Source organism: Vanacampus margaritifer, chromosome 13 (genome assembly GCF_051991255.1).
Source record: "Vanacampus margaritifer isolate UIUO_Vmar chromosome 13, RoL_Vmar_1.0, whole genome shotgun sequence".
In the NCBI taxonomy this organism is placed as follows: domain Eukaryota; kingdom Metazoa; phylum Chordata; class Actinopteri; order Syngnathiformes; family Syngnathidae; genus Vanacampus; species Vanacampus margaritifer.
This window is the reverse complement of record NC_135444.1, coordinates 12,584,327-12,602,673: the sequence shown is the minus strand read 5'-3', so window position 1 is coordinate 12,602,673 and position 18,347 is coordinate 12,584,327. Positions and strand designations below refer to the sequence as shown.

The window sequence follows — 18,347 nt, the reverse complement described above, 5'->3', positions numbered from 1 at the left end:
AAAAATACAATATAGTACAACATTGGTACAGGGTTGAAAATGTCTGACTAACATATTGGTTTCTAAGCTAAATTAGCATACACTAATCCCAAAATGTAAAGAAACAAACTACATATTATCACAACATAAAGTACAATTTTTACATTGTTTAGAACATGGATTACATTACAAAACATGAGTTTTGAATTAGAGTAGATAACGATAACACAACAAATGTAAGCCAACAGTTAGCTTAGTTAGCAAAACTCAAGTCTGCTAGCATAAGATTCTAACAAATGCTCATGTCTTAAATGCCTCGTTCTTAACACATTTTTAGCAATATTTAAATTCCTAAAAACATTCCAATTGGCTTATCAACACTTAAAAGCTTACAACAACTAAAATATGTAATGAATTGACCACAAAAAGTCACTTACAGCCTTACGTGGGCTCCACCGAGTATGTGTTGCTTTTCAGGAGTATTGTTGAACGTCGAGTCAAGGCAATTGGTCGTATTACACATTTCACCTCTAGAGGGTCCTAGAGGTCAACATAAATCAATGCAAACACAACATGGCAAACACTATAAGATTACCACCTGCCAAAGAGAATTGGCATGCCACAATTCGAGAGCACGTAAAAAAACAAACCATCTCATTGTCAATTAATCCAGACACCAAAGAAAAGAACACAAAGGCTCATCTCATATTTGCCTGGAGAAATATTCTGTGGATTGAGTGAAAAACAAAAGTTGAATTTTTTGGAAGGTGTGTGGCCTGCTTATCTGGCTTAAAAATAACACGGAATTTTTATCAAAACAACACCATGCCAACAGTGGGGAAAAATATGGTGGCAGTGTGACTGTCTTGGGCTGCTTTGGCACTTCAGAACTTGGACGATGGCCATCAGTTTATGCCCTCAAATTTTGGATTATAACATATTATTACAGCAAGACAACAAGTCTGAACATACCAGCAAGTCCATCTTTGAAAAGTAAAACGAAACAAGAACTAATCTGCAGTAATTGCTAACTCTTAATTAAAAGGGTGTCAATAATGGTTCGGGGGGCAATTACTGTTTTACACAAGGCCAAATAGGTTTGAATGTATTCCCTCTTGATAAATGAAATTCTCATTTATAAACTCTTATTTTAGATTCACATTGATTGTCTTTGTGAGAATTTGGATAAATACACACACCCAAATATGACCAGGGCGATTTATTATTATTTTTACACAGCACCGTATACATTGATTAATTTCAAATGGTCCACTGAATTTTCAACAGTATCTCTTTTGGTGCCCACAGAATTTAAACTTCACCGGTTTCCGCAAGATCCTGAAGAAACATGACAAGATTCTGGATACCTCCCGCGGGGCCGACTGGCGTGTGGCTCACGTGGAGGTGGCGCCATTCTACACCTGCAAGAAGATCACACAGCTCATTACGGAGACTGAGGTGTGCACGTAAACACGCTGTCCGATTGACAAGAACGTGCATGGAATCTTTGATGCGTTTTTGTGCATCCAGACGTTGGTGACCACAGAGCTGGAGGGAGGAGATCGTCAGCGGGCGATGAAGAGGTTGCGGGTTCCTCCGCTGGGGGCCGCTCAGGTCAGAATTGCACATTGAGAAGACATTTTCGACATCGTGAATAAATTCTCATCGTGCTTGTGAAGAACTCTTGCCACCACAATGTAAGGCCCAAATTATTAGTATATAGAAATTTGAATCTTAATATATTCAAATGACAACAAGCTGGAAAATTAATTTGAATACTGCACTCCTTTAAATGTTGAAAATAAATAAAGATAGCCTGTATGTAAACTAAGAAATCTGGACAGATTCTGGTTCATCATTTCATGATTTAATAAACTTTGTCGCTATAAAAAAAAGCTGACGATTAGATGATCTTACCAAAAGGATCTGTGATGCAAACTTAACAGTCACATTCAATACTTTTGTTTTGTTACGATGTTTTTTTTTCAATGCTATACATTTAGCTTCATAATGTGTATTTACCATAACTAGGTCAGCTCAATTTTTTTAATGCTAATGTTCATCTGTATTGCTTCAGCCTGCTTTGGCCTGGACGACCTTCCGTGTGGGTCTTTACTGTGGCATCTTCATCATCCTCGCCATCGCCTTTATCCTAACAGGTAACTCCACCTTAAAATCAACATTTTTTTAAATAATTTAGTTTAATGTCCAAGACTTGAAAGGTTTTCAATAGTGCTGTCAAGCGATTATTATTTTTTAACTATTTAATCGCACAATGTTCCATAATTAATTGCAATTAATAGTGATTAATCGCATTTTTCTACTTCTGTTTTTTCACGCCAGAGGCTAAGTTTGGCTGTAGGTTATAGGTCGTAACAGGAAGTAAATAAAACTGAGGGTTTTTTTTCCAACTATTTAATCGAAGAAATTTTCTATAATTGATCACAATTAATAGCGATTAATCACATTTTTCTACTTCTGTTTCTTCGCGCCAGTGGCTAAGTTTGGCTGTAGGTTTTAGGCCGTAAAAGGAAGTAAATAGAACTAAGTAAAACATTTTTTTAACTATTTAATTACACAATTTTTCATAATTAATCACAGTTAATAGTGATTAATCGCATTTTTCTACTTCTGCTTCTTCACGCCAGTGGCTAAGCTCGGCTGTAGATAATAGGCCGTAACAGGAAGTAAATATTTTTTTTAATGCTTTAAAAAAAAATTATTAATCCCCAGAGTTAACGCTTTAATTTTGACAGCCCTTGTTTTTAATATTGTCTTTCCTTACCTTGTTGTTTTGTATATTTACCAGGCGCAGTGTTCATCCGCTATGAGAATGTGTGGCCTCTGGTGCGGATCTACCGGGGCGGGTTTCTCTTGATCCAGTTTCTGTTCCTGCTGGGCATTAACACATATGGTTGGAGGCAAGCGGGTGTCAACCACGTGCTCATCTTTGAGATCAATCCTCGCAACAACCTCTCACACCAGCACCTATTTGAGGTTAGCATGAGACAGTATAATGGCTCGTAATTGATGGTGCATTCATTCATTGTTGGCCCTTTTCCGTTTTTGCAGATCGCTGGGTTCCTCGGTGTGTTATGGTGCCTCAGCATCCTATCGTGTCTCTACTCGGAGTACCTCTACCTCCCCATGCAAATCAACCCCCTCGTCCTCTACGGCTTCATGCTGATCTTCCTCATCAACCCCTTAAAGACTTGCTACTATAAGTCGCGGTTCTGGCTGCTCAAGCTGCTGGTCAGTAGAACGTCACCTCTTTTAACAAACACATTACTTATTTCAACTTTGATCCAGATCTGAATCATAGAATTGTTTTACTTTTGAAAACATAAGGCATTTTTCAACAGTTAGTTCTACTTAAGATCTTGTCTGTTCCAAAAAAAAACAAAAACAAAAAAAAATTTCATCAAGAGTTGGCTGTAACAAGTTTTGCTCTGGCCAGCCAATCAGGAGACGGAAAAATCGATTTGATTGGGTAAAGAAACGTTGCTAATATGGTTCGCTACAAAATGAAGACAATTGACTGTTGAGAATGAATTCATGTAATTCCGTGAAACAAATATTCAGATTTTTTTATTTATTTATCCAACCCAGTTTTAATTCTTCATTCGTATTTTTTGCTACCAATGTATTGTATAGCATTCATTCATTTAATACCACTTTAACATAATTTAAAATGCATATACTAACACTAGGAACCAGGTATCCATATTGGGCTGATACTCGGCCTTATGGCTGATGTCGCGAGTACCGAGTGCCTCTTGTGGCTGTTTTATTATCAGGAAGTAGAAATTAGAAGAATAGAAAATTGCCGATTATTTTCTACAATTCTCTGAGCAATGCTTCAATTTTAATGTCAACATTTAAGCACATGCAGGAGGTGGCTATCTATGATGCTGGCCATTCTACTGGCTTTAAAAATAGTTCTCTGTCTCTGGTTCCAGTGCGTCAACAAAGACGAATACTGTGTACAATTCAGATATGTATCGCAATCCTTATGTTAACAAAACCCTCCTGTCTTGCTTTGCTCTTTGTCTGAGCTGCGCTACATAGCCGCAGTGTGCTCATGTGTGTATTATCTTTACACGTGTGTATGTGTGTTGAGGGATAATAGAATGTGTTCTGATCCCACGAGAGGTGGAGGCTGTGACTGTGCAATCATTACTGGCATAGATCTATCAGTATGCTGAATCTCTGAGCCCCTCCTCTCTCCACCACCACCCTAACCCCCCCCCCGCCAGCGGTCGCCCCTCTTCACCCCTCCTCATATCCTTGTCCTTTGCTTCAAGTCTCCCTGCGGTCTTCCTAGTACGTGGTTGTAGCAAGCTAATCATCTGCAATCTCAATTGGTTACGCATGATCATACTGTCACACGTCATTTGAGGACCCGTGAGCTCCGTATTGTCAGTCAGGTTCGTGTTAATAAGAGTCACATGTGCAAACAAATGTTGTTAGTGCGCGTTCGTCTAAGCCAGGTGTGAAGCCGTCTGACAGAAGATGAGGCCAAGGACAAAGATTTCATTAGAGGACAAACAGCAGCTCGGTTATTATTGTTTGCCGAAGCAATGAAGCGGCAGCCTTACAGCCTTGAGACGCGCACACACAGCGGATAGGCTCGATCAATACGCACTGTGATTGACAGATTACATTGCTTATGTATTCTTTGACATTTTCAGTGTGTGTCTGTGCACGTGTGTGTCAATTGTGTGTGTTCTAGGTTTGAGGGTGTACAGTACGCAGAAAATGTAGAGTCGCAACTAAATGTCACATGTGGCCTGAGGGTGGAAGTGAATGGAGGGTTGAAGCGTTTTACAAAAGAATTGTCGTCCGGCTAAAGTCATGTGATCAGATCAGGTGCACGTGATTCAATAACAATCTCGATACAGTACAAAAACTGCCTTATTCAGCAATCTGCTCATTATTGGATTGTAGTTTGCAGTGATGTGGAAACAATTTGTAAATAATGGGAAAAATAATAATAATACTAATAATACTAATTTAAACCATGAACACTAAATTATTTATGATCCCAAAACACTTAAATGTCATTTTAAACTCAATTTACATTACCCTTAAACCCCCAAAATGTTCTTTACAATAATATGTTGCATGTGCCGCCACCAGTCTAAACACAGCATTGTGATGACCATTGCATTTGGGGAATATATATTAAGCAAAATCCACCTGTTTTTATCTATCTCAGGAGGCGGCCATTTTGTCACTTGTCATTGTTGCTCGGGGCTCACATAAAGACCAATCAGGCCTCACCTGTTTTCTTAAGATGAGCCGTGATTGGTCATTACCTGAGCCCTTAGCAACTGTGATGTAATTTTCAGTTGGCAGCAAGTGACAAAATGGCCGCCCTCTGAGATGGATGAAAATGGTTGAGACAAAACTTTTCAGTTGTTTTGCCGCTTCTGCCAGGAAAGCAGTAATGGTGCGTCAACATTCAAATTGACTTCCATCTTTGTAACAAATGGCTAAAGGGGGACGTGACATATGCCATAAAGCAGTCAGTACATTTGTAGTCCTCCTCAAAGTTGCTTAATGCCACCAAAAATGATACTGACCCCCCCAGGCCATGGCAAAGGTACCATTCAACTAGTTTTAAGTCGATGTTTCATCAGAAGTTATAAAAATATTTTATTGAGGTTGAAAAGTTCCTTTGTGCTATTTTAATTGCTTTTCACTCTTAATACATTGCGTGCACTATTGATGGCTCTTACCAAGTTCAAAAGGAAGTTGAAAGTGATGGGATTGGAAGTGTTAGTGGAAAAGAAACAATCTATTGCTCTGTTAATAATAATAATGATAATAATAAGCTTTATCAGTTCATCCTGCGTAATATTGTGTTTACAACTTGGGACAGCACAGTAACTTGCACAGGAATCAAATGTAGACCAATTGACACACAAATTCATCCTCCCCGTGCTAATGAGGTATCCTGCCATGTGCGTGGTGTAAACCATTAAGTGCGGTCGTAAACTGCTGAGCGCATTCGAACAACAATTATGTGCTGATTCATTGTAGACGATCCCAAATCGCTGTTTAACTCCCTGCAATGGGATCCCCCAAGTAGCGAGTAAATGACGCAATTAAGCACCTCTCAGTACGATGCAGCACCGTTTTACAGCATCGCATCACAACGAGAAGTACAGTACATGAGCAGAAGTCAAACCGAAGCCGTCGTTTGTTTCCAGTTCCGAGTGTTCACGGCGCCGTTTCACCGAGTGGAGTTTGCGGACTTCTGGCTGGCCGACCAGCTCAACTCGCTGGTGGTGGTCTTGATGGACCTCGAGTATCTCATCTGCTTCTACATCTTTGAGCTGCAGTGGAGCAACAGCAAGGGTTTGTTACCCAAAATAAACGGTGCGTCGTTCATTCTACCTCACCTGTTGACAAGAATGATACCGATCAAATGGCGAAGGGAGGCATCTCATTTCCTGTATTTGCCTTTGCAGACTCGACGACCTTCGTGTGCCACAGCTACTCGTACGGCCTGCGCGCCATCATCCAGTGTCTGCCCGCCTGGCTGCGTTTCATCCAGTGCCTCCGGCGTTACCGAGACACCAAGCGAGCCTTCCCCCACCTGGTCAACGCTGGCAAATATTCCACCACCTTCTTCGTGGTCACCTTTGCCGCGCTCTACGCCACTCACAGAGGTAACACACACGCACTATTTGCTAAGAAGAGGAGAGAGTCTTATCATTTCAAAGAGCAATATTGGCCTGAAGGAGCTTTGTAACGGAGGTGACCTTGGAGCAGGAGAATGTCAGAAGTTGGCCTTGGTTCGGTTGCCAGTGCCGGCAGCTGCATATTGTAGAAACAAGGTGTTGATCTCTTTGTTCGGCGTGAGGGTCACGCAGGTCAGAGAGACGAAAAAGACTGAAAGGAAAGAAAAACAGTTTGTGGCACATTAAAAGTCGAGTCACTCTCAATCCGACAGCCTCGCAATCAGCCTGCAATTATTCTCATCTGGGAGACCAATCGCAAAGGAGTTCATGCTCAAAGGGGCGTAAAAGCTTCTCTTCAGCGCGTTGTGTTGAGATAGTCCATCACATATTCTGGTCCGCGTGGCTCATTTCAAAGCATCCCTTTTTTTCTTCCTTTTCCTCCCAGATGTCAGTTTATGGATTTTTTTTTTCAGGCCAACTCCAGCTCTTCCCCTTTTGAGCAAATGTGATTTCTCACTTTATTTTCTAATGTACATTCATTTGTCACTGCATTAGGTACACCTGCAAATTCTGCATTTACAAAGATAATAATGTTGAGTTACTGGTATGCTTTCTGAGTAGTGGTGCAACGGATCACAAAAGTCACGGTTCGGATCGTTTTTCGGATCAGCAAAAAAATAAAAATAGTACTTTGTCTTCATTTATTTTGTAAAATGTTTTTCCCCATTAAACAATAAAAATCAATTGAAAATGTCTAATATAGCCGATTTAGGAACAACTAGCCGCTAGCCTCTTACGTTGGAGACTTCTGCGGTCCGTATCATAGTATGACGGCGTAATTAATTAGCGGTTTCTTATCGTTCTTAATTAGCGATTGAATATGAGTTTGGGATAGCGTTGTGTTGATGTTGGTCGCAACTTTATTGCCAATCAAAACTACGATAATGAAATCCTAAACGTCTAAAAGGGAAGTCAAGTTAGCCATCATGCCCCCACGTGGACCAACTTCAAAGTAAAAGTCTACTAAGGCTATTTGCATCGCCGTCAATACATTATTTGGCAAACCTTATTTTGAAGTTAGCCTGAGCGTAAGCGGTGTGTTACGTTGAGTATGTTTTAACTTCCTTGACATGTCTGAATGGTGCCCACTGTGAATGCGCACTTTGTTATTGTTGTTGTTTTCCCCACCAACCAATCCGAACCGTGGGGCCTGATCCCAAATGACCATGGATCAATGATAATCCGTTGCACCACTATTTCTGAGAGGTATTGAAAGCCGCAGTTTATTGAAGACAAGCAGACTGACTATAAGGACAAATATTACTGGAGCCTATCATGCGGTCTGATGAGACCAAGATAAACTTATTTTGTCCTCATATAGCTCTCATGATTTCCTTTTTTTTTTTTTGTGGAACTCAACTGCATCATACGCAGATCTATTTCTAATATTTTGCTCTAATTCATTCCTCTGATGTGGATCGCCAGAGAGGAAGACACTTGACTGAGACAGTAAAGGCCACTAGGTACCAAACGCCTCCATTAAGTCACATCCTCCTCCTCCTTCCTCTGGTCTGAAGCCCGTTGACTAATGGCCTCCCTTCATGTCTTATTCTCTATGAAGCTGTCTTTCATCCCACACTATAATGGAGGCGTGGTCCTCCTCCGGCTGGTTCATTGACGGAGGATGGAGGGAAATTGGACACTTGCACGCATGCAGCGTGAATATTTGATGTTATCTCGTCCACATAAAAAAAAACACTTAAGTAATACGCAGTTTTGGAGAGGTAGCTGGTTGTAATATTTTGTTTTGGGACTGGTTAAACAACATTGCCACATGAACTCATTGACTCCCAGCCATTTTCACCGAAGCAACCCCCTTCGCTCCCATCTGTTTTACTGATTTTGCGAGGCCCACAGAATATTGTGTTCTATTGCTATAAAAACATGGAACCGACCAAAAGAAAGATTAGAGTCTCTTCTTTCATCAGGAAAAAAAAGTACATTTCTATCTGTTTCCATTTTGCAGCAATTAGCAAATCTGTTTACAACACTGAGGAAAATAGCTTTTTTTGCAACATGGTTGATCTCTTATACTGTGCTGCCACCTGCTGGCCGTTTTTGTATTAACTACATTTGCTTGCTTCAACCGTTCTCTTCAGTTCAGAGGCATTAAAAAAACATACAAAACGTATAAATGCATCTTTAGGCGCATGGTAATATTTAAAACAGGACATATTTATACGTTTTGGGGAGCAAATGAGTTCATATAGACAGACAGCAGACTTTCTAGCTGAAGAAGGCAGAGTGTAGTTCATAACGCTGAATCTCACTGTTCATTTATTATCAGCTTGTCTGTGAAGATGTGTCACTATCATCGCTAAAGCCATCACAAACGGCGTTGCACGGATGGTGTTTGTGTGTGTGTGACCTCACAGCCTCGCTCTTTCCTGGAACGGCTCGTTTTTATCTACCGGAAAGCATCAAAGGTGATAAACATTCAAGTCAGTGCTCTGGCTATTGGATTTGACCGCTTTTATGGAAGGCTGCCCTCGCAAGATGCTCACAAGCCTCAACAAAAGAGATGTTGGATACATTTAAACCACTTTATACAAATTTAAAGTGAGAATTAAAAAGATGCTTAAAATGTCATTTAAATACAGCTCTTAGTTTAAAGGTTCTACTTAGTGAGCCTGGTGCTCATGCAAGGGGGATTTAAAAAAATATATTTAAAACATTTTTTTGGGGTTAAACGAAGCATTATGCGTAAGAAACAAAATGCAGAAGTTGTCAATGTGACATGGATATTTTTAAACAAACTTCCCAAAACCAAATAAGTACAGAACTTTTTTAAAGAAGTATTCACAGCATTTTCCATGAAATTATTATTAATAATTATTATATTTATCCTCCCACTTTTTTGACATGCATCTCCTTCCACATAATGCAACCACATCATTCCAATTTCAACAACATGGGGCTAGTATTTTTCTCATTTCTCCAGAGATGACAAAAGTTGAGTCTGTAAAATCATAGTTACAGAGGCAGTGCTTTTTTTTAAACTTCACAACACTTACTATAATATTATACTGTATGAGAAGTCAATTTCTATGAAATGTGCTGTTAAATAGGAAAGGAGGCCCGATGTTGAACCCGAATAGCAACGATGCTGGAGCTGACAGCTTTTACAACTTCATTTAATATCCCGAGCCCTTGCCAGTGATGAGGTGAGAACGTGTAGCCGCACTCGCAAACGAATGTTAACCGACGGAGATGAAAGACGCTTTAATTGAGCGCTGATGAGGCCAAGCACGGTCCGGCTGCAATTTATAATCCAAAACCACACTGAAGCCCATGAAGCTCTTTTATGTTGCTGTAAGTAATCGACATATTAATGTACTTTGCTGGAAAGCGTTTGAATGAATACATTGTGTTTATTCGGTGATAGCTGCGTGTTGCCATGGAAACAGATCATTCCATTAGCAGTGACGGATTGATGTTATGAAGTTGCTGAGTTAGTAGAATTTTGCGGGAAGAAGAGGAACTACAATATATATATATATTTTTTAACAATGTTATATTCTGAATAGACATGATCATAATTACACGAGAGCCATGTCTTTTGTATTGAGTGTTTGCACCACCAGCCTTTTAATGAGACAAGAGCCCTGTAGTCTGACCACCATTAGCTCCTATCGCGCAGCCAATCATTGTCCATTTCAGCTTGCGTAACCTTTTAAACGTCCCGTGGCGGACCAGGAAAGTGAAGGGTTAAATGGCTTGCGCGTGGCAGGAAGGAGCAAAATCACATCAGCACATCTACTCCAGAGGCTGGAAAGTGTCAGGACTCTGGATGGTGGCTTCGTTAAGAGGAGCAACAATACAATGAAGTCAGCGCTACACAGAGCAGCACTGTGGGTGGGCGGCTGCTGGAAATGTCACTGCCACGCCGCTTCTTTGGCAACACTGTGGCCAAGTGACATGGAGTCAGCCAGGGGTATTGACATTGCACAATTGTGGCATTACGGTAAAAAAATAAAATAAAGCTATGGTTTTTAGCATTTGGCCTACATTTTACCAATACGTTCAAACAACTTTATTGAGATGTTCAAATGACTGCAGTACATTTGAACAACATAGCTCAGTCAAAAGTATAATAATTTGTTACATTTATTTTTATTATTATTTGGTTTAAATCTACCCTATTATGCTGTTATTTTTATTTATAGTATTTAATTTATGTATTATTTTACAAGTTATTGACCAATCTTAAGTGTTATTGGTTGAACCAAAATGTCATTTTTGGGGTCTCCTGAAAAGTGACGATTTTAGAGCACGGTTTTTCCTGTGCTTTTCAGAAGCGGCCACCTCCGCCTAATTTGCTCGCCACCTGCAGCCTGAGCCACTGATATCGCTCCAGCTGTGTTGATTGAGCTCGTCAGAAACGCATTTTAACTGCAGTTGCATTGTTGCACCATTATGGAGGCGCTATATCAACAGCAGGGCACCGAAAAGACCTGAAGCAACAACTGAAGAAGAAACAGCTTTCTTTTTTTTTTAAACTTTAATGTACCGAAGAAGAAACAGATCGTAGAGCAACCGTTGCACACGCCTATTTCCTGGTTGCGAGGCAGAGGTGGCGCGCTCCAGCCATCGCCAAAGTCATGAAAACACAATATATCCAATAAACATGATAGTGTTTTAGAACAACGCTGAACTATATTTGTAATTTAACATGTACTAGTGGATGAATTTTTAATGATTGTAGTTTTAAAAAAATGGCAAAAATTAATGGCAACTTTGTATTCATATAATTTCTAGTCCCTGATCGTAAAATGGCGGCAGGATGGTATCGGTCACCGCCGCAAGTACTGATACCTTAAAAAAAGACTGGTATTGGCACAGACACACATCATAGTAAGGGTGATACCACCTCTGGCTCGATTTGAACCAGAAAAAAAAACCCTGTAAGAGGTACGAGGATTCCTCTTGATGCCAGCGATATGCTGACATTTTTGCCTATAGAGTTCCGGATGTTAGCGCAGCCATTTTGGCAGCATAGAAAAACGCCACAATTTAACAATGATTGACAGCTGTTGTGGACCAGCTGGCACAACGAGAAGAGGCACACACAAAAAAAAAGGATCCAGCATTCTCCAGGCTACCAAACCAATCCGTAGCCAATGTTGCACTTTGTACATGGTGGCTGAATCAGCAGATGCTAACTGTTACCACACGCAAAATGTGGGGGAAATAATCTGTTTCGTTCATTTGTGGTTGAACTGGTATTACACAGTTGAATTTAATAACCGACCAACACCATAAAGAAGACTTTTTACGGCATAAATGACAGCAGCCGCGGCTGAATTAGCTACTGCTAAATTGCTAACGTACCTAAATAACACTGCCAAGACTTGCGTGAAACTGCTAACTTCAATTGCATTTTGACCACACGTAAAGGGGAAATAAATCCAGATTGTACAACCTTGTAAAGTATTTGTATGAATGATCAGATTTGAAAGCACTCACCGGCAAGAGAGGAGGTAATTCCACACATTTCACTTAATCGGCAATCCAACATGACGTCCATAACTCCATTTGCGGTTTCATGCTGTCTCCGAAATTCCACAATATTGTGCCAAAGCCCTTTTGAATTGAAAAGTAGTCCTTTAGCGCCATCTTGTGGAATTTTGCTAATGAACTATTTTTGAATGTGGGGAGGAGCTTCAATTAGACCAGCAAAAGATGCGAAAGTGCTGTCTGGGGCATCTTGTGGCAACTATAAACCTTTTTACGGGGTGTTATTTGCAAGTGATTACTGTATGCACTACAAATAATATATCTTTGTTCATCTATGAAAGCAATGAATAGTGAAATGTTTCATTTTTTTCCCTAACCTGCTGCCATTCATATCATTTATTTATGTACCGAGTGCTTTATACTTTTTGTGGCATGTTTGTTTGATGGTGTACGGTCCAGGAGATTTAAAAAAAATATATGGATCCCTAAACATGTGCTTGGGAGCTACTGAAGTAGAATATAGGCCTCCTCCGAAGCCCATCTATATTTGTCTCGTGTATATGATTGGAAAAAAATCATGAAATGTAAAGCCGCACTGCTGTAGATGCAGCTCCGACTTCTGGATCCGGTTGGTCACTATAGCACTTGACAGTGTAGTCATGGACAATTCATTAGGTACACTTGCACAATCTGAGTTCAAATATCTGAGACTAGAAAAAAAATATGCCTTTACAAATATCATTATGCTAAGTTTTAAAAAGTGTTGCGTGTATATGTGTGTTGCAGAGCAAGGTCACACGGACGCCGACATGTTCTTTTACCTGCTGATCGTCTTCTCCACCATAAGCTCGTTTTACACACTGATCTGGGATCTGCGCATGGACTGGGGTCTGTTTGATCGCGGGGCAAGAGAAAACACCTTCCTCAGAGAAGAGATTGTTTACCCGCACAAGGTAAACTTGCACGCGCACACGCACGCAATGTTAGCCTAAGAGCATAATTGCCTTAGTCAGTCTAATAGCGTAAGTACCTAGGTCAGTGAGGAGTAGTATGCAGGCGCCCTCTAGCGGTAAAAGCATGAATTGCAGTTGTGCAATTCAGTAAGTACCAGGGTTATTATAGTTTTGGAATTTTTCATTTTAGTTAGTTTTTATTTCGTTTTGAGTTTTTATTTTTTTATTTAGTTAGTTTAAAAAAAAGTTTTAATTAGTTTTCAGGGTTGTTCTGTTAGTTTGTATTAGTTTTAGTTATTTCATAAATGCTTAGTATTACTTGTGCACAATATTTAAAAAACAACATGGGAGAAACGTCATCTGAAGGTGCTTTTCTATTGGCTGCTGCTAGATGACGTCACTTTTGTGTGACACACTTTTAAATGTCCTTATCCTGGTTAATATCAAAATAAATCATCCCCAAAGGTTCATGCATTAAATTGATTATCAAAGACTAAAACAAATGACATTTTTGCTATGATTATAGTTTTAGCTTTGTTAGCTTTGTAAACATGAAATGTAGTTTCAGTTAGTTTTCGTTTAAAAAAAAAAGCACTTTCGTTTTTATTTCATTTTGTTAACGAAATTGTTTTGGGAATTTTAGTTTTAGTTCTTTCATTAGTTTTAGTTAACACAGAATGAAATATTCCATGATTATTTATTTTTATTATTTCGAAGATTTTCTTTCACCTTAAGAAAACTCCAAATTCACCATCTTAAGAAAAGAGAATATTACCCCCCCCCCCAAAAAAAAAAATGTTATATAAAAATTACGAACAAATTGGCCTTGTGAGAACTGTTTTATCTTTAATGAATTGTATAATATCTGAACTAGCGAAATTAATGCACTTTTCTACAATATTGAAATATATTGTGATATCCCTTTGTATACTTGAAACGAGTCTAATCCAAGCGCCCCCTCCCCCCGCCCACATTTTATTTGTAGGCCTACTACTACTGTGCCATTTTAGAAGATGTGATCCTGCGTTTTGCCTGGACCATCTCGCTCTCTCTCACCACCATGACCAAGATTCACTCAGTGGGCGACATCGTGGCCACCGTGCTGGCTCCTCTCGAAGTCTTCAGGTACGCTTTTAGCCTTACGTTTCCAGGTTACAAAAGGAAAGTCTTGCCCTTGACAAATACGCTTTTTTTTTTTAAATAATCAAATGAAGCATTTTTGACAAAGTAAACTAACAAACCTGCTCTAAAAACTACAAATATAATGAATTATTCTCTTGCATCTCGACCACCCGCAGGCGTTTCGTGTGGAATTTCTTCCGTCTGGAGAACGAGCACCTAAACAACTGCGGCGAGTTCCGCGCGGTGCGAGACATTTCGGTGGCGCCGCTCAACGCCGACGACCAGACGCTGCTGGAGCAGATGATGGACCAGGAGGACGGAGTCCGGAACCGCTCGGGCAAGAAGACCTGGAAGAGGTCCTACAGCCTCACGCTGCGGCGCCCTCTACTGTCCTCTCAGTAAAATACAACACTCGTTCACTATGATGACCGACTGCAAATTTATATTCCTATTTATTTATTTATGTATTTTTTGTAGATCCAAAAAGGACACCAAGGTTCTAATTGAAGATACGGATGATGAGGCCTTCAGCTGAATCACCAGCAAGCATCAGCTTTGTCCACACACACACACACACACACACACACACACACACACACACACACACACACACACACACACACACACACACACACACACACACACGAATATTCTTCACCATTTTAACCTTTATTAAAAATAAATCTTAAAAAATTATTTTTAAACAATTGTTGCTGGGCAATGAAAAGCATGTATCTCCACCTTCAGTTTTTTATTTTTCATCCAATACAAAAACAATAAAAAGGATGTTTCTCCCTGTGTTTTTTTTTTTTTTTTACTTAAAGCTGCTCAATGCAGGAAATTGAATGTTCGAATCACTACTGCCACGAATCTTGAAAAAAATTTTTTTTAGAAGAATGTACACTATATACACATTCTGTATATATTTTTTTCATCTTAAAAACCAAAATATTTATAAATATTAATTTGAATATTAATTTATAATAGAATGTATCTCCATTTATGGTGGACCCCCCCACCCCCCCCACCCCATTTATAACAAACATTGACAGGAATGTATTTTCACATTTTGTAGATTTTTTATTTATTATTGAAAACGTTAACAAGAGTGTTGTGGATTTTTTTTTATTCTCATAAAAAAAATTAAAAAGCAAGAAAGCGTTTATGTCTGGAATTTGGGAGTTTGCTTTTCTTAAAACAATACATTGGAAAGCATGTATGTCCCAAAAAAATTGAAGATTTTTTAAAGGGAAAAGAAATTCCGTTTGTTTTGTTTTTAAATTCCCCAACTTTGGCCAAACATGTTTTTTATGGCTTTACTTTTTCTCCATCAAAATTGTCGATACTTGCTCTTCATTGTTCAGTGACGAAATCAGTGAGGCTCTCGCAAAGGAGACCTCATGTTACCTCATTCTCGTGTAAACACACACACACGCACACACACGATGTGGTGACACCACCTGCTGAAGCACAAACCGTTTTCAACTCGACATGGAAAACAACACGCAACCTAGCAAACTGCCATTTTTTCTTCTTTTCATTTTGCCGTGCAGCAAAAAGTATCTTCAACTTTTGTGAGTTTTTATTTGTATCCAAACACACACACAAATGAAAAAAAATGGAGAGACCTGTTTTTTTTTTGTTTTGTTGTTGCACAGGCGACGTTGTGCTTTCTTTCTAATCCAGCTCCACGAATGACTGTTTACACGCCTTCTTGGACTTACAGGATCAACAGGGACAAGAAACTAAAGACTCCATGAAAAAAAGAATTCACTCGAAACCCCGAGCAAGGACTCTTAACATATCACAACAAATCAACTGGTTTGACCTCAATGCTAATGATTTTATATCCTTTCTTTCCTGTTTGTTTTGTTTGGATAAAAAAAAAAAAAAAAGTGCTGTCGCAACGCTGGAGGCACTTGCAGGAAAAGTGCATTTAAGACACAAACGACTTGTACGCAACGAGGGATGTTGCTTTGTAATATAACATTTGATGTGCATTAATACTGTAGTGTCTCGTCCCGATTCTGTGTTGTTTCTACTAGTGAAGTGAGCGATCCACTCAGTGATGTTTTTTCTAATGTTTGGACTTTTTTGGACACGTTTCTACTCAATTTCTTGTTAGACCCAAAAACCAATCCGAGCAAAAATGAATGCTTTTAATGGAAAACGGTTTTGAGTATTGATTCCATATAATGATAGCCATCTTTCAGCGCTCTAGTGTCTTACTAGCGTTTCTACAACCGTGGCATCCTAGTAAGTCAACTGTGTTACTAGTAGACTCCAAAAGGCCAGGATGAGTGCAATGTGCTTTTTTTTTTTTTTTTTTTTTCAAAAATACACAACCCCGCTTCCCTTAACACAATGTTTTTGTACAAAGTTGCCTTGCCTGCATGCTGCTTTTAGTTCAACAATGTACATATAAGTTAATTTATTGTTCCTGATGTGTATATTTATATTAGCAGCCATGATTGATGTTGCCATTTTTGGACAAGCAGTATTTTGTAGCTTTGTTTCGTTCTTTGTTTGCGTGCGTGTTTTAATCCTGCCGTGTACTTATTTGTATTTTCAGAAAATTGACCTCCCCCCCCCCAAAGTGTACATTAGTGAATGCGCATGAAGCTATCGTGGCATGAGTTGTAGTAGACGGACACATTTTGACCCACTGGAGTGAAGAGAAAAGGGCAGCAGTTTCGTTTTTTGTCACCCGTCGTGACGTTCAAATGCTTCATTGTTGTGCGTTTTTCCTTCTGTAGTTCTGGTGTAGACTAGCTGAATGTCATGTTCGATGGATGTTCTACTTTGATAAAGAAGTCTAGATTGTGGCTTAATGTGATTTTAAAAGTAAGGCTAAAAAGAAAAAGAGAATGTCTTCTTGGAGATGATCCTCCTTCTATTGAGTAGTTTGTACATGTTGAGTGTCGAACACTGTTCTCTCGATGATGTATTTGTATTTCTGTACACACTTTGGTGATCCTGTCATATCTGGGTTTTATAAACCAATGTTATTTTTAAAGCTCGCTCTGCCTCGTCACTCTTTTTTTCTTGTGGAAACACATTTACGTAAATGAGCATCGAGAAGAGTAAAAATTGTTAATACGTTTTTAGGAGCAAAGCACCAAGCTTTATTTATTTATTTTTTATTCTTACTCCAGCATGATGGAAATAATTATTTGATCTCAAGTAATTGATGAATCAGATTTTTAAATTTTAATTTAATCAATCTTCAATAAACCATTTCACACTAACTACTCAGAACATATTCCTTCCATCAATGCTCCATTAAGAAGCAGCGAACGTTCATCAATAGCAAAGAACTTATGATATAATCATTGTTCTTTGCCAGCTTCACGCTCAGGAAGAAATATCTCTTCTCGTCATCGTAGTTAGCGAGACCAAACACTTTAGAAACACATTTCGCAAGTTAAGAACTATAGAAATGATCCCTGAAAGTATAGTCTTAACTCCCAAATGCCAGATGACAGAAGGTCAACTGGAAGACAACCATTTTCACTCAGAGGACCCATTTTTGCTCACACTTAGCACAGTTTTCTATCTGTCAACATTAAAATACATTCAAATGAATTTCATGTTTTTTGTAGCATTAGTTGCTAACTGCTCAGCTGTTCTATACGACATCCACATTTCGCTATAATGACATCAAACTACTGTACAGGATCATTGTTCCAACTTGTGACTTTTCAGGATTAACACGGATAACGACAGTACTCTAGTTTACTACTTGTTTTTTAGTGTAGCTAAAATTCAGTAATAAGAAGTTGGAATTTTCATAAATTGGCATTTTACTAAAAAAATAATAATAAAAAAAGAAGTGGCTTCCTGGTATTGATACTTCAAATGGTGTATTTATAAAGAACACATGAAAACTATTCTTTAAATAGACAGCCCTGCAACTGAATTTTCAGAATTTGGTGGAAAAAAACGCATATCTGAACACGAATGCTGAGACGAATGCAGCAAAAACTTGCTCGTTTGTTACAAAGAAACAGTTGACACATTTGACTGTGTAACCGTCTGTTAAATTGGTATGGCAGGAAATGGCATAGCCCGTTTCGTTAATGTTACT

General features: G+C 39.1%; 1 protein-coding gene, 1 long non-coding RNA gene and 1 other non-coding gene across 4 annotated transcripts in view; 1 reads left to right on the top strand and 2 right to left on the bottom strand.

The window, feature by feature from the left end:
• LOC144062251 (uncharacterized) overlaps window positions 1-12,384 on the bottom strand; it is a 43,303-nt gene extending 30,919 nt beyond the window's left edge. The window contains exons 1-7 of the long non-coding RNA XR_013296361.1: window positions 12,195-12,384; window positions 6,387-6,879; window positions 6,173-6,320; window positions 2,765-2,871; window positions 1,478-2,148; window positions 1,302-1,400; window positions 417-519 (exon numbers count right to left, since the gene is read on the bottom strand). This is a non-coding gene — a long non-coding RNA (uncharacterized LOC144062251). The remainder of the gene's footprint in view (window positions 1-416; window positions 520-1,301; window positions 1,401-1,477; window positions 2,149-2,764; window positions 2,872-6,172; window positions 6,321-6,386; window positions 6,880-12,194) is intronic.
• The window catches only part of xpr1a (xenotropic and polytropic retrovirus receptor 1a), a 54,498-nt gene extending 37,218 nt beyond the window's left edge, over window positions 1-17,280 (top strand). The window contains exons 5-15 of one of the 2 annotated variants that reach the window (XM_077583422.1): window positions 1,288-1,437; window positions 1,510-1,593; window positions 2,057-2,138; window positions 2,789-2,976; window positions 3,052-3,231; window positions 6,195-6,363; window positions 6,456-6,656; window positions 12,972-13,138; window positions 14,124-14,263; window positions 14,437-14,616; window positions 14,738-17,280. In XM_077583422.1, coding sequence (XP_077439548.1) covers window positions 1,288-1,437; window positions 1,510-1,593; window positions 2,057-2,138; window positions 2,789-2,976; window positions 3,052-3,231; window positions 6,195-6,363; window positions 6,456-6,656; window positions 12,972-13,138; window positions 14,124-14,263; window positions 14,437-14,616; window positions 14,738-14,795 — 1,599 coding nt within the window. In that variant the 3' untranslated portion in view covers window positions 14,796-17,280. Of the gene's footprint in view, window positions 1-1,287; window positions 1,438-1,509; window positions 1,594-2,056; window positions 2,139-2,788; window positions 2,977-3,051; window positions 3,232-6,194; window positions 6,364-6,455; window positions 6,657-12,971; window positions 13,139-14,123; window positions 14,264-14,436; window positions 14,659-14,737 lie in introns of both variants that reach the window. The other variant, XM_077583420.1, reaches the window with a different exon arrangement.
• A 227-nt stretch (window positions 17,281-17,507) lies between these two features.
• Window positions 17,508-17,722, bottom strand: LOC144063216 (small nucleolar RNA U3). The gene has a single exon (XR_013296526.1). It is a non-coding gene; the product is annotated as a small nucleolar RNA U3 (small nucleolar RNA).
• Window positions 17,723-18,347: the final 625 nt, after the last annotated feature.